This window comes from Eimeria necatrix, genomic scaffold (assembly GCF_000499385.1).
Source record: "Eimeria necatrix Houghton genomic scaffold, Enh_scaff1181, whole genome shotgun sequence".
NCBI lineage: Eukaryota > Apicomplexa > Conoidasida > Eucoccidiorida > Eimeriidae > Eimeria > Eimeria necatrix.
The window spans coordinates 1-9726 of NW_013651959.1; the positions used below are offsets into that span (position 1 = coordinate 1).

The 9726-nt window shown below is 56.6% G+C and overlaps 2 protein-coding genes across 2 annotated transcripts; both read right to left on the reverse strand.

Annotated features, from left to right (window-relative positions):
* Positions 1–63: 63 nt before the first annotated feature.
* Positions 64–1274, reverse strand: ENH_00006180 (hypothetical protein, conserved; the record flags this gene model as incomplete). The annotated part of the gene is made up of 2 exons (XM_013578532.1): positions 64–193; positions 783–1274. Coding segments are annotated over 2 exons (622 nt in total), but the record flags the coding sequence as incomplete, so codon positions are not given.
* Positions 1275–3236: 1962 nt separating this feature from the next.
* ENH_00006190 (hypothetical protein, conserved) lies at positions 3237–7744 on the reverse strand (the record flags this gene model as incomplete). The annotated part of the gene is made up of 6 exons (XM_013578533.1): positions 3237–3243; positions 3509–3556; positions 3710–4554; positions 4754–4810; positions 5004–5126; positions 5333–7744. 6 exons carry the CDS (start codon positions 7742–7744, stop codon positions 3237–3239), a joined length of 3492 nt encoding a protein of 1163 aa, XP_013433987.1.
* Between the last annotated feature and the right edge of the window lie 1982 nt (positions 7745–9726).

Here is a 9726-nt window from a genome sequence, read left to right on the forward strand (position 1 = left end):
GCAGCAGCAGCAGCAGCAGCAGCAGCAGCAGCAGCAGCAGCAGCAGCAGCAGCAGCAGCAAACCTGTTCCGAGGACGTGGTTGGTGAGTTTGTAAAAGTCGTCGAAGTTCGCATTTGTTTTTAACCTCGAAGAGAAAAGGGGCTGGCGGTAAAGAGACAAAAACAGCGGGCAGCCCGCAGACGCCTCCGAACCCTGCACCAAACCCTAAACCCTAAACCCTAAACCCTAAACCCTAAACCCTAAACCCTAAACCCTAAACCCTAAACCTAAACCCTAAACCCTAAACCCTAAACCCTAAACCCTAAACCCTAAACCCTAAACCCTAAACCCTAAAACAAAACCCTAAACCCTAAACCCTAAACCCTAAACCCTAAACCCTAAACCCTAAACCCTAAACCCTAAACCGCAAACCCTAAACCCTAAACCCTAAACCCTAAACCCTAAACCCTAAACCCTAAACCCTAAGCTGACCACTGCCGCTTTGGGCCGTGAACCCTGGAGTGTGTTTGAGGGCACCTGGAAGGGGGGCGCTTCGCCTGGAACCAGCGCTTCTAAACACTAAACCCTAAACCCTGAATCCTAAACCCTAAACCCTAAACTCTAAACCCTAAACCCTAAACCCTAAACCCTAGACGCCCGAGCCTGCGCTCTAAACCCGCAACACAAGTACTGCTTCGGCACCTCTAGTGAATGAAGTAGTCCACAGAGATGCTTAAAGGGTTTAGGGTTTAGCGTCAAGGGTTTAGGGTTTAGGGTTTAGGGTTTAGGGTTTAGGGTTTACCGCGTCGCTGGAGGAGTTGAGGGAGTCGAGTTGCGGGGAGCAGCAGCTGTGAGCCTTCCTGTTGCTGCTGCTGCTGGCAGCAGCAAAAGGAGCAGCAGCAGCAGCAGAAGCACAGGCAGGAGCAGCAGCAGCAAAAGCAGCAGCAGCAGCAGCAGGTCTTCTAACCCTGGGGCTGCTCTGCAGCAAAGAGCGGCCCCGCCTTAGCTGTATGCTTTTGGGCCTTCCCTGCTGCTGCCAGTGCTGCTGCTGCTGCTGCTGCTGCTGCAGCTGCTGCTGGGATCTCCACTGCGGCAGCTGCTGCTGCCTCTGCTGCTGCAGCAGCTGCTGCTGCAGCAGCTGCTGCTGCAGCTGTTGCTGCTGCGGTTCCTTCGCCTGCTGCTGCTGCTGCTGCTGCTGCTGCTGCTGCTTTTCATATTTGAAGCTCCTGCTGCATGCACTCGAGCTGCTGGAGAAGGGCACGCCGCCCCGCCGAGAAGAATGCGTGCACCCCATCGCAAACCCTAAACCCTAAACCCTAAACCCTAAACCCTCAAAACCCTTGACGATAAGCCCTGGAGCCCGGGCCACAAACCCTAAACCCTAGGGCTGCAGGGCGGAGGGCCTCCTGTCGGATGCGGGGTGTCTGTACACTGAAGCAGCAGCAGAAAACCATTTAAATAAACTGCTGCTGCTGCTGCTGCTGCTGCTGCTGCTGCTGCTGCATTGTGGTTGATTTGCTGCGCAGGCCAGGGGCCCCTGCGCGGCGGCGCCTGCTGGAGGGGATTAAACGCGAAGATAAAAACTTAATTAATTAATTAATTAATTAATTAATTAATTAATTAATTAATTAATTAATTAATTAATTAATAATTAAATGAATTCAGAACTAATTAAAGGAGCTACAATGGCCAGGGTCCCGGACGGGGGAAACCCCGCTTGAGCAGGCGCCAAACGAAGGCGAATTCGCTGATTTAGGGTTTAGGGTTTAGGGTTTAGGGTTTGGGGCGACGAAGCAGCGATCTGCAGAGCAAACAAAACGGAAAAATGAAAAACTCACAGAAGCAGCTGCTCTGGTGGCCCTGCGGCTGCTGCTGCTGCTGCTGCTGCTGCTGCTGCAGCTTCTGCTGCAGCTGCTCCTGCTGCTGCTGCTGCTGGGGCTTTGGTTAGAGCTAGCAGACCGGTGGTCTGCTGCATGCAGCAGCCATTAAACCCTTGTTCGCTTCCCAGCCTCCCTTAAACCCTAAACCCTAAACCCTAAACCCTAAACCCTCGCCTTGCCCCGCTCCCGAGGCCCTCCCGGGGGCCCCAAACCCTAACTCCCTTCCCGTGTCTCACTTAGCTTTGCTTCCCAAACCCTAAAGATAAGCAGCAGCAGCAAATAAGGGTCTCGCGCTGCAGCAGTAGTGTCTCCAGGGGCCCCCTAACAGCCTGGGGGGCCCCCTGGGGGGCCCCCCGGGGCCATTCCCCTCTAGAGGCCCCTAGAGTCCCCTAAAAGGGGCCCCCTAGGGGCCCTAGGGGGCCCCCCAGGACTTCGGGGGCCCCTCTAATCTTGGGGGCCCCTATAAGGGCCTCCAGGGGCCCCTGGGACCTTGCAGGACCCAGGGGGCCCCTGGGGGCCCCCAGGGGCCCCCGGGGGCCCCAGGGGGCCCCTAAGGGCCCCTGGGCCCCCCCAAAAAGAGGGTCTCAGGGACTTTAAGGGCCCCCAGAGCCTTTAGGGGCCCCGCAGCGGCATTGGGCGCTTTGCAGGGCCCCCCAGGGGGGCCCCCTGGGGACCCCCCGGGGGCCCCCATGGGCCCCCTAGGGGGCCCCTGGGGGCCCCTGAGGGCCCCTTGGGAATCTTGGGGGGCCCCAAAACTTTTGTTAAGTTGAAGCAGCTTTTAGGGTTTGCTTCTAGGGTTTTCTACCTGCTGCTGCTGCTGCTGCTGCTGCTGCTGCTGCTGCTGCTGCGCTTTAAATGTAAGAAAGTAAATGGGTGCCTTTGCGTTGCTGCAAACTGTACAGCTAACTTCACGGCCCCTAAACCCTAAACCCTCGTTTGTTGTGGCTTTCCAGAAGAGCCGCGATGTCTTCATCTTCGACGCCGAGCGACGCCGCTGCAGAAACCTGCGAGACAGAAAATAAATAAATAAATTAAATAAATAAATAAATAAATAAAATAAATAAAATAAATAAAATAAATAAATAAAATTAATTAATTAATTAATTAAAATAAATAAAATAAATTAAAATGAAAATAATTCAGACAGTCAAAGAGCCGCAGAAAAAGAAGCTGTGGAAGCAGAGAAAGCCCGGCAGCTGCAGCGGCACACAAACCCTAAACCCTAAACCCTAAACCCTAAACCCTCACGAGCTGCTTCAGGGGCTGGTAAGAAAGGGTTGCTAGGAGGGGCCCGTGGAGCCTCAAAACCCTAAACGCGTTTTGGGGTTTAGGGTTTTGTCTTAGCTGCCGGTGTTCAGAGAAAGCAACAATAATCTTTACAAGCTGCGCACAAACCCTAAACCCTAAACCCTAAACCCTAGCTCTGAGCAGCCCCGTACCAGCGGCGGAGAGTGGTTTAGGGTTTAGGGTTTAGGGTTTACTGGGCTTCTGTGTTCAGGGTTTACGGCCCGGCCGCGGGGTTTCCTGTTTAGGTCTTCTTAAGGGTTTAGGGTTTAGGGTTTAGGGTTTAGGGTTTAGGGTTTAGGGTTTAGGGTTTACTTCTTGTGCTGTTCCTATGCGAGTCCCTTCCGCCGCCATTTTCCCTAACCTCTCTTCCAAACCCTCAAAATATAAATCGATTGTCTCCAGCACCATTCTGCACATTTCAAAACCCTAAAACGCCGGTTTAGGGTTTAGGGTTTAGGGTTTAGGGTTTGCTTCAGACCCGCGTGATCGGAAGCCTCCACGCTTTGGGCTTCAGGGCCTAGGGTTTAGGTTTTAGGGTTTAGGGTTTGGAACGTCGACTTACTTGAGCTGTACAGCCAACTCTGCCTGGGGCCCCTGCTGCAGCTGCCGCTGCAGCTGCTGCTGCTGCTGCAGCTGCTGCTGCTGCTGCAGCTGCTGCTGCAGCTGCTGCTGCTGCTGCAGCTGCTGCTGCTGCTGCCACGCAGCCTTGAGGAAAGCAGCAGCAGCAGCACTCATGTTGGCCATCTCGGGCCCTTCCATTTCTTCTTTTCTTTTTGTTGCTTCCAAAACTAATCTCCAAATTAATTCCCAAATCCAACAAAACTCAAAACCCCCAAACCCTCCAAACCCTAAAAATAAAACCCCTAAACCCTCTCCTTTCTGGGGGGCCCCCGGGGGCCCCCCCCCGCCATTCCCTCCCCAGCAGCCCCCAAGGGGCCCCCCGGGGGGCCCCCCAGGGGGGCCCCCCAGGGGCCCCCCAAGGGGGCCCCCAGAGGGGCCCCCAGAGACGCCCCCAGGGGGGCCCCCAGGGGGGCCCCCAGGGGGGCCCCCAGGGGGGCCCCCAGGGGGGCCCCCAGAAGGGCCCCCGGGGGGGCCCCCAGGGGGGCCCCCAAAGGGGCCCCCAGAGGGGCCTTTAGGGGGTTTGTTGGGGGCCCCTGTGTTTGGGTGGAGGTAGGGTTTAGGGTTTAGAAGTAGAGAAAGGGTTTTGGAAATGGAATAGGAGATAATGCTGATGCTGCGAGGGTACAGGGGGCCCCCCTGGAGGAGTTCTGGGGGGCCCCCAAAGGGCAGGTCTTGGGGGCCCCCCTCAAGAGGGTACAGTTGGGGGGCCCCCTGTCTTTGCTGCAGCCGCTGCAGCAGCTCCAAACATATCTTCAGCATTAAGCCTTTGCTGCAGTCAAAACCCCCCTGAAACGCAAAACCCTAAACCCTAAACCCTAAACCCTAAACCCTAAACCCTCAGAAAAATAAGCCCTACACCGGAAACACTAAGCCGCGGACACTCGGGAATGCTCCAGTGTGCATCCAACGGAAAACTAGGGTTTAGGGTTTAGGGTTTAGGGTTTAGGGTTTAGGGTTTAGGGTTTAGGGTTTAGGGTTTTGATACCTTTGTAATGGACTGTAACAACAATGCGAGGGACTGAAAAGGCGCCTCGTGCAGTACCTGCAAACAATAAACCCTAAACCCTAAACCCTAAACCCTAAACCCTGAACCTTAAACTGTAAGTCTCAACACTTCAGCGGGAGCGTCCAGCAGCCCCAAGCCAGCGCCCACTGCAGACTTTCGGATGACGCGTGTAGGGTTTAGGGTTTAGGGTTTAGGGTTTAGGGTTTAGGGTTTAGGGTTTAGGGTTTACGAGTTCCGCCTTTTGAAAAAGCAAAGGAAGAACAGGAGACTCCAAAAGACGAAAAGAAATAAACCCGTGGCAAAAAAGAGAAAGGGCTTTTGCGTCGGGGGGCCCTAAACCCTCAAGCAGCGCCTGCGCGCAAACCCTAAACCCTAAACCCTAAACCCTAAACCCTAAACCCTAAACCCTGAACCCTAAACCCTAGCAGGCAATCCAAAACCCCATATGCATGATCTCCTGTCGCTTCTGGGAGGACTAGCCAAGGAGGCTCTCCGGGTGTGGGCAGCGCCCTTTAGGGTTTAGGGTTTAGGGTTTAGGGTTTAGGGTTTAGGGTTTACTTGTTCGATTTTGCAGATCAAGGGTTTGTGCAAAACGCTGCACTTCACATAAGTTTGGAAAACCCCAGCTAAAAAAGAAACACTAACTTTTTTGTCTCGAATTAATTTAATTATTTCAAATCCAATTTCTTTCAAAGCAGTGACCCCCACCGCAGCAGCAGCAGCAGCAGCAGCCTGCTGCTGCTGCTGCTGCTGCTGCTGCTGCTGCACCGGGGGACCTCGGAATTTTCCGCCAATAGAACCTCCAGCAGCAGCAGCAGCAGCAGCGGACGGCTGCTGCTGCTGCTGCTGCTGCTGCTGCGTGAGTCGGCTGCTGCGCTGCGCTGAAGGCGCGTGCCCTCTGCTGCTGCTGCTGCTGCTGCTGCTGCTGCTGCTGCTGCTGCTGCTGCTGATTGCTGCAGCAGCAACGCGAGCGAGCCCCAGCAGCATGGGGGGAGGGTAGAGCGGGATGCACTTGAGGGTTTCTTGCAAAAGACTTTTTGCTGCTGCTGCTGCTGCTGCAGCAGCAAATAAGCTGCAGCGGGACAAACTGACCAGCAGCAAAAATAAGCTGCTGCAGCACGCCGGCAGCAGCCCCGCGCATGCAGCCTCGCTCACCGACAGCACGAAGGAGCTTGCTGCTGCTGCTGCTGCTGCTCGCGCTGCTGCTGCTGCTGCTGCTGCTGCTCGTTCTGCTGCTGCTGCTGCTGCTGCTCGTTCTGCTGCTGCTGCTGCTGCAGCGGGGCCTGCTCGCGCGCATGCGTCCGCCGGGGCAGCATTCGCCGCTGGCCTGGCTGCTGCTGCTGCTGCTGCTGCTGCTGCTGTTCTTGCTGCTGCTGCTGCAACAAACCGCAGCAGCGCGGGGTCAGTTGCTGCTTGCGAGCACCTGCTTAAAAGGAGACAGTCGCACGAGAGTCTCTTTTGCTGCTGCTGCTGCTGCTGCTGCTGCTGCACTGCTTGCTGCAGCTGCTGCAGCAGCCGCCCCACCAAGTGTGGGTCCAGTTTGCACAGCGCAGCTGCTGCTGCTTCTGCTGCTGCTGCTGCTGCTGCTGCTGCTGGCGCTGCGGCTGATACTGGGCCGTTCCCTCCTGCTGCTGCTGCTTCCGCCGTTGTTGCCGGCTCTGCTGCTGCTGCTGCTGCTGCTGCTGCTGCTTCTCTGCTGATTTGCTGCAGCAGCAGCAGCAACTCTCCCCTCAGTTTGAATTCCTTAAGTGCTGCCAGGTGTCCATACACCGCAAACTGCTGCCCCCGAACTGTCAGCCGCTGCAGCAAAGAAGATCCAACAGCAGCAAAAGTCTGCAGCTGCTGCAGCTGCTGCAGCTGCTGCAGCTGCTGCAGCTGCTGCAGCTGCTGCAGCTGCTGCAGCTGCTGCAGCGATGGCAGCTTCGCCGGAGTTAACGAACCCTCTGCTGCTGCTGCTGCTGCTGCTGTTGCTTTTTCTGGCGCTGCTGACGCAGCAGCAGCTGCTGCTGCTGTTGCTGTACCTGCTGCTGGTGTTGCTGCTTTTGCTGCTGCTGCTGCTGCTGCGAGCCACAATTTTAGGGCTGGCTGCAGCAGCTCCTGCCTAGCAGCTAGCAGCAAACCTGCTTCTGCTGCAGTGAGCTGCTGCTGCAGTTCTGCTGCAGCAAGCTTCTTGTCCACTTCCCAAAGCGCCGCTGCTGCTGCTGCTGCTGCCGCTTCAGTTGCTGCCTCCGCAGCTACTGCTGGCGCTGCTGCTGCTGCTGCTGGCGCTGCTGCTGCTGCTGCTGCTGCTGCTGCTGCTGCTTTCTGAGCCCGTCTAAGCTGCAGCACGTGCTGCAGCGCAGCAGCAGCAACTGTTTCTTTTTCTCCTCTCGGCGGCTCCGCGTCCTTCGCTAGCTGCTGCAGCACGCCAGCAGCAGCAGCAGCAGCAGCAGCAGCAGAAGCAGCAGCAGCAGCTTCCTGATAAGCCCCAACAAGGTCTAGAGGCACTAGCTGCAGCAGCTGCTGGTGCTGCTGCTTCTCTGCTTTGCTGCGCGGACGATGCAGCAGCCCAAAACCTTTTGGTGCTGCTGCTGCTGCTGCTGCTGGCGCTGCTGCTGCTGCTGCTGCTGCTGGTGCTGCTTCTGTGGGGTTTCCAGCTGATTTGCGTGCGCCTCGACTCATCTTCGAATACAGCCGCTGCTGCTGCTGCTGCTGTTGCTGCTGCTGCTGCTGCTGCACATAGAATCTTCCGCTACTGCTGCTGCTGCTGCTGCTGCTGCACCTGCTGCTGCTGGTCCTCATGGATCTCGCTGCTGATGCTGCCGGTGGTGCTGCGGCTGCTGCTGCGTCTGCTGCTGCTGCGTCTGCTGCTGCTGCGGCTGCTGCGGCTGCTGTCGCTCCCATTGCTGCTGCCTTGGCTCTTGCTGCTGCTGCTGTTGCTGCTGCTGCTCTTGCTGCTGCTGCTCTTGCTGCTGCTGCTGCTGCTGCCATGGCTTTGTCTCTTTTGCGTAGAAGAGACAAGGAGCCGCCGCAGCAGCATTGCTGCGCGTGCTGCAGCAGCATTAGGGTTTGGAGTTTAGGGTTTACAGTCTAGGGTTTAGGGTTTAGGGTTTAGGGTTTAGGGCTCAATGCCTAGGGTTTGGGGCCTAGAGTTTAGGGTTTAGGGTCTCCGTAACTGCTGCTGCAGGGGCGCAAGAGCGAAGAAAAATAAACAACGGAAGCTGATGACCCCAATTCAAACCCTAAACCCTAAACCCTAAACCCTAAACCCTTAAAAAGTAGCCGTTCGCAGTAAACCCTAAACCCTAAATGCTCGAACTCCAGGGCCTCGCTGCAGTGGAGGCTGGCATAAAGGTAAAAAGAAAGCCTGCACATAGGGTCTAGGCGCGATGTCCTAGGGTTTAGGGTTTAGGGTTTAGGGTTTAGGGTTTAGGGTTTAGGGTTTAGAGTTTAGGGTTTCTTCGTGTCGTGAGCTAGCATCTTTCGGGGCTTTAACGCATGCCAGCGGCTGGCTGTACTCTGCTGCTGCTGCTACACCTTTTGGTCGGCTAGGGTTTAGGGTTTAGGGTTTAGAATTTAGGGTTTAGGGTTTAGGGTTTGGCGAGTCCCAGTAAAGCAACTGAGGTGTACGTACACCTGCAGAAACAGCCACTGCGCTCGATGAGGGTTTAGGGTTTAGGGTTTAGGGTTTTGCTTTTCTCTGTATTTCATCTATTTCCTTTTCTTTTCATCTATTTCATTTTAATTTGGAGCTTAAGTACGATTCTTCGAATTCTAACAACTCCCTCCATGCCCCAGCAAACCCTAATTTAGGGTTTAGGGTTTCCGGCTTCCGCCTCTGTACACCGACGCAGCAACAACTGTTCCGGCCAGCTGGCATTGAAACCACAGTCTTCTAAACCCTAAACCCTAAACCCTAGCCATTCATGCGGCCTTCAGAAGACCCTGGGTGGCGCAAGGGTTTAGGGTTTAGGGTTTAGGGTTTAGGGTTTAGGGTTTCTTGCAAGTTTAAATATCCAGGACGATGCCATGATGTTTCTTTTGCCATCAAGAGGCCCAAAGCCTCTCTCCCGCAGCAACTAACCCCAACTGACCTCTTCTAAACCCTAAACCCTAAACCCTAAACCCTAAACCCTCGCATCTCCACTTCCACATCTCCTCCCCCAACTCCAAACCCTAAACCACAAACCCCTCATGGAAACTTCAAATACAACAGGGGGGCCCCCCCAGAGGGGGCCCCCCCAAGGGGCCCCCCAGGGGGGCCCCCAAGGGGGCCCCCAGGGGGCCCCCCAAGGGGCCCCCCAAGGGGCCCCCCAAGGGGGCCCTTTGGAGGCCTTTTCTGCCAAAAGCAGCAGCACAGTAGAGGGGCCCCCGGAGGCCCCCAGCAGCAGCAGCAGCAGCAGCAGCAGCAGCAGCAGCAGCAGCAGTTTACCAACAGCAGCAGCATCAGGAGGGGCCCCTGGGGGCCCCCAAGGGAGCAGCACAGCCGCAGAGGGGCCCCTCAAGGGGGGGCCCCCCGCCATGGGGGCCCCCAGGGGGGCCCCCCAGGGGGCCCCCCAGGGGGGCCCCCAGGGGGGCCCCCAGGGGGGCCCCCAGGGGGGCCCCCAGGGGGGCCCCCAAGGGGCCCCTTCGTGTGCCGATTCTTGTGGACGGGGCGAGGCGGAGTGCCGGGCGGTTCCGCCGTGCTGCGAGGGTTTAGGGTTTGAGAAGGGTTTAGGGTTTGAGAAGGGTTTAGGGTTTGAGAAGGGTTTAGGGTTTGGCAGCCCGCGCTGCTGCGGGGTTTCTCTGCAGCAATTTGTAATTGATGCATTTTGGAGATGTTTTACAGCAAAGCAAAACGACTTGGCTTTGGCAGCAGTGCATGCGCTGGCCACCGTGGTGCACGCGTGAGGGTTTAGGGTTTAGGGTTTAGGGTTTAGGGTTTAGGGTTTAGGGTTTAGGGTTTACGGGGTGGGGGGTGGGGTCAGGGGTGG